Source organism: Takifugu rubripes, chromosome 19, assembly GCF_901000725.2.
Source record: "Takifugu rubripes chromosome 19, fTakRub1.2, whole genome shotgun sequence".
NCBI lineage: Eukaryota > Metazoa > Chordata > Actinopteri > Tetraodontiformes > Tetraodontidae > Takifugu > Takifugu rubripes.
The window spans coordinates 1,954,224-1,972,680 of NC_042303.1; the positions used below are offsets into that span (position 1 = coordinate 1,954,224).

Below are 18,457 nucleotides of genomic sequence, written 5' to 3' on the forward strand. Positions count from 1 at the left end.
TATTTAACCAGAATCACTGTGTGAATTAACAGCATTAAAAAGGCCCTATTTGCTCATCTTTAACTTAACAGGATGCACTGACGTATGGCTGTAGTACCCAGAGGAATTTGGGTGAAAGACATTTCATTTCCTGGAGTTTTGTATATTGCAGGCCTTGCTTTGAGTGCACACACACACACACACACACACACACACACACACACACACACACACACTGATCATGTGATGAAAATATGTTTAATATTCAAGCTCAGTAAACAAAGCGGATGCAAACAACAGAGTGCAAGTTAATCAGACTACGGTGGTAGTTCTATCAGGGTGCGTTGGGTTCAGAGGCTCCCGGAACATCTGTCCATCGCCGCTGCGCTTTGTGGACACTTTAATTTACATTAAATAGGACTTAACAGGACTTAAGGAAAAGTAGCATCATCTTCATCCAAAATCATCATCCTCTCTGATGACTTCTGCGACCTGTACCCGCTGAAAAGCCGCAGCTTTACATGGAGACTTGTCATAAAAAAAAATCTGCTCTGGGTCACGGCTGAGGGTCCTGTGAGAAGGAGCTGGAGGCCTTGGCGGCAGGTCGCTCTTGCTCAGAGACCTGCTCACAGCTGGGGATAGAATTCTTCTTTGGGCGTCCTTTTGGTTTTGTGGGTGACTCCAGACCTCCTCCCTGCAAAACCTGCAAGCAAAACACATGTGCATTTCTGTCAGTTAACAACAACAACAACAACAACAACAATAATAAAAGGAATAAGTAGATAGATAGATAGATCATCAATAATAGCAAATTAACCATAAAGACCAATAAATAAGACATTGGTATTTGTCCCACGATAAAATGCCCGAACAGGAACTTACTATTTTCTTCCACTTCATCCTTCTGTTCTGGTACCATGTTTTCACTTGCAGCTGGCTGAGCCCCAAAGATTCCGCGAGATCTATTCTGTTGTGAACATCAACACACAACATCAGCATTTCCAAAGGGCTTGATTTAGTATCGTACACCTCATATAAGAAGCCACGCTATTGCCTCTACGAGAGTTGCTTTCCCCAAATTCTTTGCTCCGTGTTCCCTAAATGAAGTCACCTGTCAGGGGTGGACAGATATTTCTGCTTCTCGAAGCGTTTCTCCAGGCCCATCAGCTGCAGCTCCGTGAACACCGTGCGGCTCCGGCGCCCCTTCTTGCTCTTGTTCCCTCCATCGCTCACGTGTTCTAATTTCCCGCGAAGGTGTAAATCCAGCGGCAGGTGGTGAGAAGCCGCCCCGACCTGCAGCCCAGGGGACACGGAGAGGAGCGGGGCCCCGAGAGAGGAGCACAGCGAGCTGCTCAGCGGCGACACTGGGAACTTTAGGAGGCTCGTGTGGTCCACTTTCAAGACTGGCGGGACCCAAAAGAGAACCAGAAGCGGATATAAGCGATCTTGACTTTATTTAGTAAACATAGCCTATATTTACAATTTCGTGCACATTTTTTGCCTTTACACTTTTTGTAAATGTGTGTAATGTTTTGGTACATCGCTTAAATATTTAGATATATTATTTTGTCAAAATTATTTGAATTATTTCAGTGAAAAAATCTAAAAGCATCGACGTGTAGGCCTTTTTAAAATATATATATTTACAGCTTATAGGCCCACATTTATGTTTATATGCTCTGTATTTTGCAGAACGACACAAAGTACTGTGTGACAAAATGCCTACAAGTATTTAACTATTTACAAAAACTTGCGCCAGAAACGTGGAGGGAAAAGAGAAAAACGCTATTAGCACGACATTTGACTGGAAAAGCTAAATCTTAAAAAAGCCCCGTGTGTCTCAGTAATAGACCATAATGTAAAATGTAGAGTATCTTCGAAAACAATGTACTTATCTTTAAACATAAAACCCATAAACACTGAGATTTTTTTGTGCATCTCGAGTCCAGCTCCTCAAAGCGTGTGATAAAAGAAGCCATTTCACTGAAGGTGCACTCGGCCTCTAGCTGAGCATTACATGAATGGTTATATTTAAATTGCAGATGCAGCAGGTGTTAGGGACTCTGGGTTCTTCTGTCTTACCCAGTTGGTTGTGGAGCGGCCGTGCGGACAGGAGCGCATGCACCCCGAATTTCAGAAAGTCCCCGACCGGAGCAGCAGCCTTGCGCTCCCTGTGATCAGTCAGGATCTCCTCTATCATGAAGCTCCTGTAGCGGTGAGTTCTGCTGTCAGAGTTAATTTCCGCGGGGTTGTAATACGCCATCTCCAAAGGATGCTGAGGGTTGCAGCTGGCCACAAGACAACAGATGCCTGCACCGATTAGGCTGCAGCTCCTTCAGAGGCCCGGTGAGCCAGCCATGGTATTCCCCGTGTGCTCCTAATCCAAACTGGAATATCGTCAGGGCAGCCGGCTGCCTTCTGGAATCCTCGGTGTTACTGCTGATGACACTCTTTTTGTATAGAACGACCTAATCTGGATCCGAAATAACGTTTTTTTTCATGTGTTTACGACCACTGGAAGAAAAAGCCAGGCAGGAATTAATGGTCCACCGTGTCCCATTAACTGTGACTTGGAGGCGCAGCAGACCTTTGGTTCTATTCTTTCTGGCCGTGGCTCCACCTCCTCACATGGTGTGTCTGTTCTTTGCCTTCTCTCAACATTACTGCGCCAAACAGTCTCAAATATGGATCTTTTCAGTATTCTGCAGCCCCCGAACAGAAACATTTTCCTTTATACCCCAACAGAGGGAAAATTCTGCCCCTACGAGCCAAGTGCCCTGTTCCACATAGCACCCTTTTCCTTTTAATCTGTCATTTCGGTTATGACATGTGTAAATATTTGTTATGATGATGGCGTGGTGAGTATACCGTCACAACATCCTCATTTAATCATTATTATAATTAGTTAAGCAAGTCATTGCACGTTTTAATCGGTTGTAGCATCAGGTGTGTATAGATCTCTAAATATTTATCTATCTATATAAATACTAGTTATATCTATCTATAGAGAGATATAGGTATTTGCGCGTTTTCTTCCAAATTAAGTCAATTTTTCGCCATTTACTTGCTGCATCTGCACATTTTCTTAACGAACTTGTGAATCTCTCCGTCGAGGCCTTTTTCTTGTGCTGCTGATCTCTGGTTAAATCGTCTTTGTTAGAACCACGGAATGAATTATTGGCCTCATTCAAATCAACTTGCAGTTTTAAAATAAATGTTGCGCAGTTTCCTTCCCACAGTCCCGAAGGTTTTTTTTTAGGGGGGATTCTCTCTCTCAGGTGACTACAGGCCCAGCAAACCCCCCGCTACCCTACGGTGGTTGCCCTGGGGTCATTTAGATCCCCCCAAAAATCTTTTCCCCTGTTTTAGCATGTTTGTAAGTCATCACATAGTGAGACGACGTTGTGGAAAGTTAAAAATGAGACGAACTAACGGTCATTTTGAGCCCAGAGAACAAAGGCTGGGTTGGAATCGGGGCTTGAGAGAAAATGAATGGATGCAACCTTAGTTTTAGACAGATGTGCAACCTGGTGTCTTCAGAATATAGTCTCCTAGACCTCCATTTTGTTTCTTTTTATTCTGCAGTTTAGCAGATGAGTAGAGCTCAAAGCATTGGCGCCCCAGAAGAACTTGTGCTTAATGACAGGAGAGTAAATAATTTATTTTAAAACAATGATTTATTTTATGTATATTTGCATATTCCAAATATATACATAAATAAATAGATCACGTGAAGCGCAAATAATTATTAATCACATACCTGTATTTTTAAAAATATTTTGTGGTCTACATTATATAATGGAATTAACTAATTAACTAGAATCATTTAATTTGTTATTGACCCTAGTGATAATTGATAAATAAGCAATTCAGAGTAAAGCTCGTTCAACTAAGATGGTTCTACAAATGCGTTAGGGATATTTTAATTGCGTGTTTTTTATTGTCACTAAAACGCGAGGTGCCATTCAAGGACACTCTTTACCAAATGTCGTGAAAAGTGCGCGTTTGTTATTTTCTATGATTTTTTTTTTGGCATCAGAGTCCGTTAAAAGATTCGATATAAACTTAACACAACAAAATACAGATAAATGGACTCGTACAAAACAAATCAGTCACGATTTAACTAAAGCGTTTTAACCGAAAACGCGTAGGTTTAAAATAAATCGTTCCATTTTCGCATTATAATTAATTTAAATGTCTTCTTAATAGATGCAAATGAACTGACTGTTGTCAAAACTAAATTATATTATCCATTAATTTTAAATGGAACAGATAATAAACCAATTTAAAAACCTTCATTTATTTTCAGAACCAAGCCCAAAGGGGAAAAAGTGGAACAATCAATTCACTCCAACATGGCACATCGTTATTTAATTAACCACGGTTAATTTGTTAACCGGCAGTTAAACGACGATATTAACAATGCTAATTATAAGGGTTTGTGACCATTTATTATAAATTTGTGCTGCTTAAAAGCAATATATATGTTAAAAATGTTCAATTTTGAGCCAAAATACTTCAAATCGTTAAGACTTTTGTCTTTAATGTGCGGTAGATTGCCTTTTATTTTTAAATGAAATGATTTAATGTTATAGGGTAAATTAGTGTTTTCTCTGTGTAGTTGTAACACCTTTTTCCTCCTTTGCAGCATTTCTCGCGAATCATGTCATCTGATCAAAGTCTCCCAGAAGCACTCTGGGTGCTGCCAGTGGTGGTTCAGGCTACAACTCCATCTGGTGGAGAATAAAGGAGGGCGACAAGCATTCGTGAGCATGTTTCCACTTCTTTATCAAAAAAAGTTGGCTAACCATCAAGTTGAAGACAGTTGAGGTAAAGTAGTTAAGTAATATTCCTTAAAGTAAGATTGACACATTATGGATGTACCATAAACCCGGAATGCTATTTTTCTGATGGCATTTGTTCACTTTAGAGCACACGATTAAACTTTGGTTATTTGGTCAAGATAAGTAAAATCGTTAATATTAGTAGTATTACGATTCAATTTAAAATCATGTGTTGTAAGATAGAGGTTATTCACAATTATTGAATCTATCTATCTATCTATCTATCTATCTATCTATCTATCTATCTATCTATCTATCTATCTATCTATCTAACTAACTAACTAACTAACTAACTAACTAACTAACTAACTAACTAACTAACTAACTAACTAACATCTTGAAATCATATGAAATGGCCATAAACACAATCTCCTCCTGGAATTATACAATTAAATCCAGAACCATTGGGTCCAGTGGTTCTGACTTGAACAATAGAACTAGATAAAGAGATAAAGGCAGCCCGCTCCCTTGTGTGTAATAACTTTTCCTCACAGCGGCGTTGAAAGGCCAAGTTAAAGGTAGAGTTAGGGTTAGGGTTACTGTGATTATTCAGAGCATGTTGATAAAACTAAAAAGCAATGGATTATTTTCTATAGACATAGGGAGATCCCTGAAGAGGGAGATCCCAAGAGGGAAGCCATTCCTCCTGGCCTGGCTGATAATTTGGAGCTTGTGTGCAATGTTGATCGGCCAGTAGTTGATTCCGTGCAGCTGTCTGACACAATCAGTCAGGCCTCCCTCCAAGCTGGGCTCGCCTCAAGGAATGTTGGATAGAGGGACCTGCTACCTCATCCTCCTGAACAGGAAGAAGGGGGTTGAAAACCGCTTTTCGCCATGATGGGGGACATGCCTGTGGATGAGCTGACCAGAGAATTGTGAGTGTATTTAAACCCAGGGAAGGGGAGTAGACTGGAAGGCAGGATTTTAAGATGCGTTGCACTGCAGCGTAGCCTCCAGATCCTGGTTCACTCATTCAGTCCAGCCGTTGGTTTGGACAACCAGGCTGACGCTTGGATGTAGGCCCTCCAGACATGAGAGGTAAAGACCATGATCAGAGACATCCTGAGGGATTCCTTGAAGGCAAAACACAGGAATGATTAAGAGTCTTGCAGTTTCAAAGGTAGAAGGTAACTTAGGAACAGGAACTGGTAACGGCTGGAGCAAGAGGACCCTAACAATAGGTGGGACATACATTCGATTTTGGGGGCAACCAGTTGCTGTGACCTGACCTGGTTGTGCAGTCCACACTGCCTGTTTGATGCCCCACCTTGTCGCCGCAACCAAACATGAGGGAGGTAGAACTGTCTCCTCCCAGGAGTCCTCCACAGAAGGAGCAATTGATGTGAAAGGTCATCCAACTTGATGTTGTAACAAGGTGGTAAAATCGAACCTGCCCAGAAACAGCGCCCACTCAACCTGGCATGAGTTTTTTTAACAGGCCGACCACAGGTAAGATAGTTTCTTGGTCCATTCATAACAAAAAGGAGGTGTGTCACCTTCCAACCAGTGTTTCCAATATGGAAGTTTCAGGAAAATCAGCAACAGCTATCTATTCTCAAAATAATAGTTTCTGGATTGAACCAACAGGAGAAGGAGAAGCTTGCATACAGATGTAGCTGTCCACCTGATGGCTGATGTTCGGAGAGAATGGGTGACACTAGGGTGTCTGAAGCATCCTTCTCCTCCACAAACTGGAGAGTCGGATCTGGGTGTGATAGAAAAGAAATAGAAAAGTTCTATATTTGAGAGTAAGTGCTGGCGGCCTCTGACCCTTGGGGGAAATTATTTGGGTGAGAGCTGCCGCCACCCCACTAAAATTGGGAATAAGAGAGAAGTTGATATGAATTTACTTGTAAATGATTATTTGGAAAACCTTTAAAAATTAATTAGATTTTATCACTATTTTCTATTGTCTCTCTTTGTAGAGACATCTTTAATGGTTGCAGAAAGGATTTCACCAATTCTTACTGGAATGGCCATAACTGTATCAGTAAAATAAAGGATTACGTCGTCGCTATGTAGAGTTGAGGAGAATATAAATTAAACAGAGCTATGACTCTAAAATGAAATAAGGAATTGTTTTGGATTGGAAGAAAAACACTTGATTTTTCCGAAGAGAAAAAAATGGCTATGATCACACTATTTAGCATAATACTTGAACATATAGACAACACATGAATGTATAGATATTGAGGGAGGGGTCAGATAGAGTAATTTGTCCTGGATAGTCATTGTGCAATTGAGGGTTCAGTACCTTGCTCAAGGGCAGTGTTCTCGAAATGTGTGTGCGTAACAGGTGAAATATTCTCATTATTACAACCTCAACCCCCCCAAATCTGACTGACATCTTTCATGTTGACACAAATTTAGATATCCTGTCTGAATTCCACCCAGCTGTCCCCTCTACCCATCTCTTCACCAGCGAAAAGAGCCCACTCAGCTGCCCCCACTTTGGAACTCATTAAAGTTGTGGTTCAGAAACATCAATGTCAAATTTTAATTATTTTCTTGTATTTATTTCCTAGTCTTTTAATTTCCAGTAAGATGCCTACAATATATTATTATCATACTTCTATTAATTTTCATCTGTTGTGTTCAATGAAGCAATAAAATGTTCTGAGATCATTAATGGAAAATATTGGAAAAACTTTAAATATAAAGGCTTTGAAAGAGGTTTTCACAGACAACTACTAAGACACCCGATATGTAATGCTGGAGTGTTAGTGCGAATTACTATGAAGATGTTATGAACTGAGATCTACAAGTTGAAGCAAATGTCTAAATCTCATCGTACTGACATCAAATTTGGCAGTACTGTTCAAAAGCAAAAATGGAATGACATTTATAAAGGATAAATGTTTATGTTTTCAGCATTTAATTGTATATTTTAAAGATTATTTTAAAGATTTACCTGGCCACACATAAACTGAAAGCATGTGGGTTCTTTGGTGCAACCTGAGTACCTGAAAAAAGACATAATGCTCACAAAACATGTCCAACCCAGAAAACCAACTGTGTTCATGATCACTACGGATAACCAAACACGTTGGACCAGAAAAGTCCTCCTAAAAGGTGTATTCAGGCCTTACTGTAGAGATCGCATCCCATAATCCTCCAGGAGACACACCTGTAGAGGAGAGTATAAAAACTCTGGCCTGACCTGAACAGCACATCAAGCTTCAAGCAGTCTCTCCACATCTGCTACCTACAGAAGCTCCACAGCCACCTGAACCACCTTGAAGATGACTCCCTATGTCAGTCTGCTGCTGCTGCTTCTACTCGGCCTCTCTCAGGCACAACCTGTCAAAGAGGAAGGAAGCAAAGCAGTGGATGAAGAGGCGCCCGTTGACATCAGCACCAGAATTCTTTCCTCTAACAATGGCAGCAAACAGATCCTGCTGGAAGGAGACTTAGTGGCACCTAAAAGCCGAAATGCCATGAAGTGTTGGTCCCAGAGCTGTCTGTGGCCAAAAGGTTCCAACGGCTTGGTAGTCATCCCCTACACCATTAGCAATGTGTATGGCGACTGGGAGAGGGACACTATTGAATATGCCATGCAGTCCTTCCACAGCACCACCTGCATCCGCTTCGTGCCCAGGACCAATGAGTACGACTACATCATGGTGGAGAATGGAGACGGATGTTACTCCTCTCTGGGTAAAGTGGGGTACGGACAGGTGCTTTCTATCAACAGACAGGGCTGTGTCTACTATGGAGTCGTTCAGCACGAAATCATGCACGCTCTGGGTTTCCAACACGAGCAGACCAGAAGTGACCGCGACTACTACGTCAGGATCAATTGGGAAAACATCTACTCCGATATGGCCTTCAACTTTTACCTGCAGGACACCAACAACCTGAACACTCCATATGACTATAGCTCCATCATGCACTATGGAAGAACAGCCTTCAGTATGTATAATGGTGTGGAAACCATCACCCCAATCCCAGACCCCAATGTTCAGATTGGCCAAAGGGAAGGCATGTCCTATTGGGACATCCAGAGGGTCAATCTGCTCTATGGCTGCTGAAGACAAAGTTCTCATCCAACACAAATGAAATTATCTCCCACCTTTAGTTCTACTAAACTATGACATGTTTACTATTGATCTGTTGTAGATTCTTTAGTTAAATCAATGCAAATCCTGCAGAATAAAGTTGAGTTTGAGCACATTCTTTCTTTTTTGTCTGTATTTGTACTTCTAGAAAACTTTAAAATAATGTCAGTATAATAATAATAATGTCAATCAGTTATCTCCGTCCTATTTCTAATCTATCCTTCATTAACAAAGAGGTTGGGACACAGGAGCTATCCAACTTTATTCTTATCTCACAACAACTTGTACAAACAGATGCAGTTTGGAATATGCCTCCTCCACAGCAGAGAAACTGGACTTGTTAAAATTACCAATAGTTCCCTCATGGTAGCTGATTCCGATTTATTCACCATTCTCATACTCCCTGACTAGATCGCAGTCTTTGACAACATATGTTCCATCACCCCCTCAATGGATTGATTTCCACCAACTCTCCATTAGACCTGTTTTTCATCCAGCTCCAATCCTTCACATCCCAGCCTTCTACTGTCACTTTAGTTGTGCCACAGGGCTCTGTTCAGGGACTCCTTTTTGTTATTTACTTCCTTCCCCTCAGAAATATGTTCTGCACTTTCAACATCAGCGTTTACCGATATGCAGATAACACCCAACTCAACCACATAAGCAAACTCAATATCACCTTCCCTCGTCATCATTAACTGACTCTGTAGAAGACATTGATTCCTTGTTGTCTTTTATCTTTTTCAAATTAAAAAGTGATAAAATGAACATTCTCCTCATTGGTTCAAAATCAATACAAACCAAAACATATCATTTGTCTTTAGGTGTTGACAACTTGACTGCCTTCCTCAAACTCCATGGGTAAAAATTTGGGTGTCATCCTCAACAGTGCTCTTATTTTTTTATTCCCATATCAATAACATCACCAGGTTTGAATACATCCACTCAGGTAAAATTAATTCCTTGAGCCCTTCTCTCACCCCCATACCATTTCTATCCTCATTCCCAACCTTGTCACTTCTTCCCTGGGTACTGCAATCCTCTTGGTTTGGTCTCACACAGAAATCCATATATGAACAGCTGCTCTCACCATCACTACTCAATCCACAACGTTAGTCCTCGCTTAGGAAATGATTAGGAAATTACTGACGCGGCATGATGCTGAAAGATTACTCCATGCATTTGTTACTTCCAGATTGAACTACTGGAATTCAATATTATCAGGATGTCCAAACAATTCTTTGAGAAGCCTCCACCTGATCCAAAATGCTGCAGCTAGAGTTCTGACAGGTATTGACAAAAGAGATCACATAACTCCTGTACTGGATTCTCTTCATTGGCTGCCTAATAAAACTGCAATATTTTTAAAATCCTTCTTCTGACCTACAAGGTCCTCAGAGGCCTAGCTCCATCCAACCTGGAGGAGCTAGTGACACTTTATCATCCAAATAGACCGCTCTGCTCTCAGAATGCTGGTTTACTTGTGGTCCCCAGAGTCTCTAGAGGTAGAATGGGGGGGCCGAACATTCAGCTACCAGGCCCCCCTGTTGTGGAACCAGCTCCCTGTCCAGGTACGTCAGGCTGACCCTATCTTTACTATCAGATTAGACTTCAGACCGTCCTCTTTGAGAAAGGTGATAGTCAGTAATTATGTAGTTCAAGTTATTGTTCTAGTCAGACTAATTATCATATTTAGAGCGGGTAATTATTAGATTAACGTCTTAGCTATGCTGCTTGAGGTCGAGTCTGCCGGGGTCCAGAAACATGATCACCTGACAGGCCTCTGTCACCCCAATGGTTCATGGCTGCCTCGCCTCTCCTCTCCTCTCCTCTCCTCTCCTCTCCTCTCCTCTCCTCTCCTCTCCTCTCCTCTCCTCTCCTCTCCTCTCCTCTCCTCTCTTCTCTTTGGATCTATGTACAGCAGTAGGGATGGAAAACCTGAAAAGATGAAAAAAAGGTCTTCTGACAAGGTCTACACAGCCAACTATTGAAACATCTTATTTTTTATGCTGAAGTGTTGCTTATTCTAAATCAGGACACTTAAATCCTTAGCTTTAACATGTTAGTGCTAATTACTATGGTGACCTTATCAACTGAGATCAGGAATTTGAAGAAAAACTCTAAATCTCATCTCATTGACATCATATGTGGCTTAACTCTTTGAAAGCAATGTGACAATGAAATAGAAATGTCTGTATTTTTGACATGTATTTGTTTGGATTAATGTAAATATTTCACTGAAGGCAAATACAAACTGGGTGCAACCCAAGTACCTGAAAAAACACATAATACTCACAAAACAAGTCCAACCCAGAAAATCAACTGTGTTCATGATCACTCCGGATAACCAAACATGTTGGACCAGAAAAGTCCTCCTAAAAGGTGTATTCAGGCCTTACTGTAAAGATCGCATCCCATAATCCTCCAGGAGGACACACCTGTAGAGGAGAGTATAAAAACTCTGGCCTGACCTGAACAGCACATCAAGCTTCAAGCAGTCTCTCCACATCTGCTACCTACAGAAGCTCCACAGCCACCTGAACCACCTTGAAGATGACTCCCTATGTCAGTCTGCTGCTGCTGCTTCTACTGGGCCTCTCTCAGGCACAACCTGTCAAAGAGGAAGGAAGCAACGCAGTGGATGAAGAGGCGCCCGTTGACATCAGCACCAGAATTCTTTCCTCAAACAATGGCAGCAAACAGATCCTGCTGGAAGGAGACTTAGTGGCACCTAAAAGCCGAAATGCCATGAAGTGTTGGTCCCAGAGCTGTCTGTGGCCAAAAGGTTCCAACGGCTTGGTAGTCATCCCCTACACCATTAGCAATGTGTATGACAACTGGGAGAGGGACACTATTGAATATGCCATGCAGTCCTTCCATAGCACCACCTGCATCCGCTTCGTGCCCAGGACCAATGAGTACGACTACATCATGGTGGAGAATGGAGACGGATGTTACTCCTCTCTGGGTAAAGAGGGGTACGGACAGGTGCTTTCTATCAACAGACAGGGCTGTGTCTACTATGGAGTCGTTCAGCACGAAATCATGCACGCTCTGGGTTTCCAACACGAGCAGACCAGGAGTGACCGCGACTACTACGTCAGGATCAATTGGGAAAACATCTACTCTGATATGGCCTTCAACTTTTACCTGCAGGACACCAACAACCTGAACACTCCATATGACTATAGCTCCATCATGCACTATGGAAGAACAGCCTTCAGTATGTATAATGGTGTGGAAACCATCACCCCAATCCCAGACCCCTATGTTCAGATTGGCCAAAGGGAAGGCATGTCCTATTGGGACATCCAGAGGGTCAATCTGCTCTATGGCTGCTGAAGACAAAGTTCTCATCCAACACAAATGAAATTATGTTTCACCTTTAATGCTACTAAACTATGACATGTTTACTATTGATCTGTTGTAGATTCTTTAGTTAAATCAATGCAAATCCTGCAGAATAAAGTTGAGTTTGAGCACATTATTTCTTCTTTTGCCTGTATTTGTACTTCTAGAAAACTTTAAATTAATGAGTCCGAAGGTAGCGAAACAGATAACATTTCCTTACAATCCCAAATGTTATTTCACTACAATCTGTGCAATTTAGAGTAATAGCAAATACGTTTTTTTTCCCTTCATCCCTTTCTAATGGCAAATAAATGCTGAAGATCCACCTACATCTTTGTTGAATCTCCTCCAGTACCATGTCTGATCTTCCTCCATCTACTCACATATAGTATTTCACTCCTTGAACCACCTGACTCTTTGAAATCTCACCTGAACTTGCTTCCGCTAGTTCTAGCAGAAGCCTGCCTTCCCTCTGTGCCCCCTTTGTCTTTGTCTTTGTCATCATCCATTCTTCTGTCACCACTGGGATGATTCTTTTATCCTTTTAGACTGCAGTGATGATCATAATTCTAAAAAATACTGACCAACTCAACCACATAAGCAAACTCAATATCACCTTCGCTCCGTCTTCATTAACTGACTCTGTAGAAGACATTGATTCCTTGTTGTCTTTTATCTTTTTCAAATTAAAAAGTGATAAAATGAACATTCTCCTCATTGGTTCAAAATCAATAGAAACCAAAACATATCATTTGTCTTTAGGTATTGACAACTTGACTGCCTTCCTCAAACTCCATGGTAAAATATTTGGGTGTCATCCTCAACAGTGCTCTTATTTTTTTTATTCCCATATCAATAACATCACCAGGTTTGAATACATCCACTGAGGTAAAATTAATTCCTTGAGACCTTCTCTCACCCCCATACCATTTCTATCCTCATTCCCAACCTTGTCACTTCTTCCCTGGGTACTGCAATCCTCTTGGTTTGGTCTCACACAGAAATCCATATATGAACATCAGCTGATTCATAATTCAGCTGCCCTCATCATCACTACTCCATCCACAACGTTAGTCCTCGCTTAGGAAATGATTAGAAAATTACTGACGCGGCATGATGCTGAAAGATTACTCCATGCATTCGTTACTTCCAGGCTGAACTAGTGGAATTCAATATTATCAAGATGTCCAAACGATTCTTTGAGAAGCCTCCAGCTGATCCAAAATGCTGCAGCCACAGTTCTGACAAGTTTTTACAGAAGAGATCACATTACTCCTGTACTGGATTCTCTTCATTGGCTGCCTAATAAATCTGCAATAATTTAAAAAAAAAATATTTTGACCTACAAGGTCCTCAGAGGCCTAGCTCCATCCAACCTGGAGGAGCTAGTGACACCTTACCAGCCCAAAAGACCGCTCTGCTCTCAGAATGCTGGTCTACTTGTGGTCCCCAGAGTCTCTAGAGATAGAATGGGGGGCCGAGCATTTAGCTACCAGGCCCCACTGCTATGAAACCAGTTCCCTGTCCAGGTACGCGAGGCTGACTCCATCGCTACTTTTAGGATTGGACTTAAAACCTTCCTCTTTGATAAAGCTTATTGTTACTAATTCTGTAGTTCAAGTTATTATTATAGTCAGACTAATTATCATATTTAGAGGGTTGTCTAAGTATTAGGTTAATGTCTTAGCTATGCTGCTTGAGGTCGTAGCTGCCGGGGTCCAGAAACGTGATCACCTGACAGGCCTCTGTCACCCTGCTCGGTCATAGTTGCCTCTCCTCTCCTCTCCTCTCCTCTCCTCTCCTCTCCTCTCCTCTCCTCTCCTCTCCTCTCCTCTCCTCTCCTCTCCTCTCTCCTCTCCTCTCCTCTCCTCTTCCTCCTTTTCTCTCCTCTCCTCTCCTTTCCTCTCTCTGGATCTATTTACAGGTATCAACAACTTCATAGCTGTGTGCTGACCTGCTGACCTCTGACCCCTCTGACGTACGCAAATCCTATACCAGAGGTTTGCTATAATTAATGCATTTGAATGATCTCTGCCTATTCTCTCCTCTACCTGTCCTCCCCCCTTATCTTCCTCCTCTGCCCACCCCCCCTTCAGCAGGAGGATCCTCCCCCCAAAATGTGCCTGGTCCTGCTCAAGGTTTCTTCCACTTAAAGGGGAGTTTTTCCTTGCCACTGTTGTTTGTTGGAGGTCAGGCCCTGGGTTTCTGGAAAGCACCTAGAAACAATATTGATTGTAACAGATGCTCAATAAATAAAGATTGATTGATTGATTGATTGATTGATTGATTGATTGGTTGATTGATTGATTGATTGATTGATTTGTGGCCATCAACAACCTCAAACCTCCTTATCTTTCTGATATATTTTATGTTGCCACTCCCTCTCACACACTCAGATATCCTGTCTCCATCCACTGGGCTGTCCCCTCTGCCCGTCTCTTCACAATGGAGAAGAGAGCATTCAGCTGCTCTTCTTCTCCACTCTGGACCTCATTGCATTTGTGGTTCATAAACATCATCTGATTCCCTCTCTTCAAATATAATTTCACCATTTTTTGCTAAATATGGCCTTCTCTCTGATATAATAATTGTGTTGTGTAATTTTAATTTTTCATTGGGTTGAATTTTTTTTATTTCTCAATTATTTAATTGTGCATTTTGACCTCATTGCATTTGTTGTTTAGGGTCCTTGAGTGGGTCCAGAATGATGCCTGTAGAAAAAGTGCATTATTATAGGTTACATATACTTCCATCTGTTAATGTTCAGGATAGAAGTAAAATGTTACTTGGGTAATTGAAATTGAGTTAATGTATGAGATCTGCTGGAAACAAATAAAAGATTCAAAATCCTGAAAAGATAAAAAAAAACGATTCTGACAAGGTTTACACAGCCAACTATTGAAACATCTTATTTTTTATGCTGAAGTGTTGCTTATTCTAAATAAGGACACTTAAATCTTTAGATTTAACATGTTAGTGCTAATTACTATGGTGATCTTATCAACTGAGATCAGCAATTTGAAGAAAAACTCTAAATCTCATCTCATTGACATCATATGTGGCTTAACTCTTTGAAAGCAATGTGACAATAAGGTAGAAATGTCTGTATTTTTGACATTTATTTGTTTGGATTAATGTAAATATTTCACTGAAGGCAAATAAAAACTGGGTGCAACCCAAGTACCTGAAAAAAGACATAATGCTCACAAAACATGTCCAACCCAGAAAACCAACTGTGTTCATGATCACTACGGATAACCAAACACGTTGGACCAGAAAAGTCCTCCTAAAAGGTGTATTCAGGCCTTACTGTAGAGATCGCATCCCATAATCCTCCAGGAGACACACCTGTAGAGGAGAGTATAAAAACTCTGGCCTGACCTGAACAGCACATCAAGCTTCAAGCAGTCTCTCGACATCTGCTACCTACAGAAGCTCCACAGCCACCTGAACCACCTTGAAGATGACTCCCTATGTCAGTCTGCTGCTGCTGCTTCTACTGGGCCTCTCTCAGGCACAACCTGTCAAAGAGGAAGGAAGCAACGCAGTGGATGAAGAGGCGCCCGTTGACATCAGCACCAGAATTCTTTCCTCTAACAATGGCAGCAAACAGATCCTGCTGGAAGGAGACTTAGTGGCACCTAAAAGCCGAAATGCCATGAAGTGTTGGTCCCAGAGCTGTCTGTGGCCAAAAGGTTCCAACGGCTTGGTGGTCATCCCCTACACCATTAGCAATGTGTATGCCGACTGGGAGAGGGACACTATTGAATATGCCATGCAGTCCTTCCACAGCACCACCTGCATCCGCTTCGTGCCCAGGACCAATGAGTACGACTACATCATGGTGGAGAATGGAGACGGATGTTACTCCTCTCTGGGTAAAGAGGGGTACGGACAGGTGCTTTCTATCAACAGACAGGGCTGTGTCTACTATGGAGTCGTTCAGCACGAAATCATGCACGCTCTGGGTTTCCAACACGAGCAGACCAGAAGTGACCGCGACTACTACGTCAGGATCAATTGGGAAAACATCTACTCTGATATGGCCTACAACTTTTACCTGCAGGACACCAACAACCTGAACACTCCATATGACTATAGCTCCATCATGCACTATGGAAGAACAGCCTTCAGTATGTATAATGGTGTGGAAACCATCACCCCAATCCCAGACCCCTATGTTCAGATTGGCCAAAGGGAAGGCATGTCCTATTGGGACATCCAGAGGGTCAATCTGCTCTATGGCTGCTGAAGACAAAGTTCTCATCCAACACAAATGAAATTATGTTTCACCTTTAATGCTACTAAACTATGACATGTTTACTATTGATCTGTTGTAGATTCTTTAGTTAAATCAATGCAAATCCTGCAGAATAAAGTTGAGTTTGAGCACATTATTTCTTCTTTTGCCTGTATTTGTACTTCTAGAAAACTTTAAATTAATGAGTCCGAAGGTAGCGAAACAGATAACATTTCCTTACAATCCCAAATGTTATTTCACTACAATCTGTGCAATTTAGAGTAATAGCAAATACGTTTCTTTTCCCTTCATCCCTTTCTAATGGCAAATAAATGCTGAAGATCCACCTACATCTTTGTTGAATCTCCTCCAGTACCATGTCTGATCTTCCTCCATCTACTCACATATAGTATTTCACTCCTTGAACCACCTGACTCTTTGAAATCTCACCTGAACTTGCTTCCGCTAGTTCTAACAGAAGCCTGCCTTCCCTCTGTGCCCCCTTTGTCTTTGTCTTTGTCATCATCCATTCTTCTGTCACCACTGGGATGATTCTTTTATCCTTTTAGACTGCAGTGATGATCATAATTCTAAAAAATACTGACCAACTCAACCACATAAGCAAACTCAATATCACCTTCCCTCGTCATCATTAACTGACTCTGTAGAAGACATTGATTCCTTGTTGTCTTTTATCTTTTTCAAATTAAAAAGTGATAAAATGAACATTCTCCTCATTGGTTCAAAATCAATAGAAACCAAAACATATCATTTGTCTTTAGGTATTGACAACTTGACTGCCTTCCTCAAACTCCATGGGTAAAAATTTGGGTGTCATCCTCAACAGTGCTCTTATTTTTTTATTCCCATATCAATAACATCACCAGGTTTGAATACATCCACTCAGGTAAAATTAATTCCTTGAGCCCTTCTCTCACCCCCATACCATTTCTATCCTCATTCCCAACCTTGTCACTTCTTCCCTGGGTACTGCAATCCTCTTGGTTTGGTCTCACACAGAAATCCATATATGAACAGCTGCTCTCACCATCACTACTCAATCCACAACGTTAGTCCTCGCTTAGGAAATGATTAGGAAATTACTGACGCGGCATGATGCTGAAAGATTACTCCATGCATTTGTTACTTCCAGATTGAACTACTGGAATTCAATATTATCAGGATGTCCAAACAATTCTTTGAGAAGCCTCCACCTGATCCAAAATGCTGCAGCTAGAGTTCTGACAGGTATTGACAAAAGAGATCACATAACTCCTGTACTGGATTCTCTTCATTGGCTGCCTAATAAAACTGCAATATTTTTAAAATCCTTCTTCTGACCTACAAGGTCCTCAGAGGCCTAGCTCCATCCAACCTGGAGGAGCTAGTGACACTTTATCATCCAAATAGACCGCTCTGCTCTCAGAATGCTGGTTTACTTGTGGTCCCCAGAGTCTCTAGAGGTAGAATGGGGGGGCCGAACATTCAGCTACCAGGCCCCCCTGTTGTGGAACCAGCTCCCTGTCCAGGTACGTCAGGCTGACCCTATCTTTACTATCAGATTAGACTTCAGACCGTCCTCTTTGAGAAAGGTGATAGTCAGTAATTATGTAGTTCAAGTTATTGTTCTAGTCAGACTAATTATCATATTTAGCGGGTAATTATTAGATTAACGTCTTAGCTATGCTGCTTGAGGTCGAGTCTGCCGGGGTCCAGAAACATGATCACCTGACAGGCCTCTGTCGCCCCAATGGTTCATGGCTGCCTCTCCTCTCCTCTCCTCTCCTCTCCTCTCCTCTCCTCTCCTCTCCTCTCCTCTCTTCTCTTTGGATCTATGTACAGCAGTAGGGATGGAAAACCTGAAAAGATGAAAAAAAGGTCTTCTGACAAGGTCTACACAGCCAACTATTGAAACATCTTATTTTTTATGCTGAAGTGTTGCTTATTTTAAATCAGGACACTTAAATCCTTAGCTTTAACATGTT

The 18,457-nt window shown here is 41.6% G+C and overlaps 4 protein-coding genes and 1 long non-coding RNA gene across 5 annotated transcripts; 3 read left to right on the forward strand and 2 right to left on the reverse strand.

The window, feature by feature from the left end:
• Nucleotides 1-220: 220 nt before the first annotated feature.
• barx1 (BARX homeobox 1) lies at nucleotides 221-2,543 on the reverse strand. Its single transcript, XM_011613553.2, has 4 exons — nucleotides 2,062-2,543; nucleotides 1,091-1,382; nucleotides 862-946; nucleotides 221-682 (listed from the first exon to the last, which is right to left on the reverse strand). The coding sequence occupies exons 1-4, from the start codon at nucleotides 2,240-2,242 to the stop codon at nucleotides 536-538; spliced, it is 705 nt and encodes a 234-aa protein (XP_011611855.1). The 5' UTR covers nucleotides 2,243-2,543; the 3' UTR covers nucleotides 221-535.
• Nucleotides 2,544-5,490: 2,947 nt separating this feature from the next.
• Nucleotides 5,491-6,526, reverse strand: LOC115246834 (uncharacterized). The gene is made up of 3 exons (XR_003885928.1): nucleotides 6,448-6,526; nucleotides 5,690-5,896; nucleotides 5,491-5,619 (listed from the first exon to the last, which is right to left on the reverse strand). It is a non-coding gene; the product is annotated as an uncharacterized lncRNA (long non-coding RNA).
• Nucleotides 6,527-7,974: 1,448 nt separating this feature from the next.
• LOC115246833 (high choriolytic enzyme 1-like) lies at nucleotides 7,975-8,997 on the forward strand. Its single transcript, XM_029826490.1, has one exon. It carries the CDS (start codon nucleotides 8,066-8,068, stop codon nucleotides 8,852-8,854), a length of 789 nt encoding a protein of 262 aa, XP_029682350.1. The 5' UTR covers nucleotides 7,975-8,065; the 3' UTR covers nucleotides 8,855-8,997.
• A 2,344-nt stretch (nucleotides 8,998-11,341) lies between these two features.
• On the forward strand, nucleotides 11,342-12,368 carry LOC101077206 (high choriolytic enzyme 1-like). The gene has a single exon (XM_029826489.1). It carries the CDS (start codon nucleotides 11,435-11,437, stop codon nucleotides 12,221-12,223), a length of 789 nt encoding a protein of 262 aa, XP_029682349.1. The 5' UTR covers nucleotides 11,342-11,434; the 3' UTR covers nucleotides 12,224-12,368.
• A 3,327-nt stretch (nucleotides 12,369-15,695) lies between these two features.
• On the forward strand, nucleotides 15,696-16,492 carry fghce (hatching enzyme). Its single transcript, NM_001078638.2, is given in 1 exon segment — nucleotides 15,696-16,492. A coding segment is annotated over 1 exon segment (789 nt). The 3' UTR covers nucleotides 16,485-16,492.
• The last annotated feature ends 1,965 nt before the right edge of the window (nucleotides 16,493-18,457 follow it).

What these genes read in the sequence shown, in the direction of transcription:
- LOC115246833 (XM_029826490.1), top strand. Translation starts at nt 8,066, where the DNA reads ATGACTCCCTATGTCAGTCTGCTGCTGCTGCTTCTACTCGGCCTCTCT.
- barx1 (XM_011613553.2), bottom strand. Translation starts at nt 2,242, where the DNA reads ATGGCGTATTACAACCCCGCGGAAATTAACTCTGACAGCAGAACTCAC. An exon ending in TATCTGTCCACCCCTGACAG is followed by an intron (nt 947 to 1,090) that starts GTGACTTCATTT and finishes TGTTCACAACAG; the next exon opens with AATAGATCTCGCGGAATCTT. An exon ending in GGATGAAGTGGAAGAAAATA is followed by an intron (nt 683 to 861) that starts GTAAGTTCCTGT and finishes TTTTGCTTGCAG; the next exon opens with GTTTTGCAGGGAGGAGGTCT.
- LOC101077206 (XM_029826489.1), top strand. Translation starts at nt 11,435, where the DNA reads ATGACTCCCTATGTCAGTCTGCTGCTGCTGCTTCTACTGGGCCTCTCT.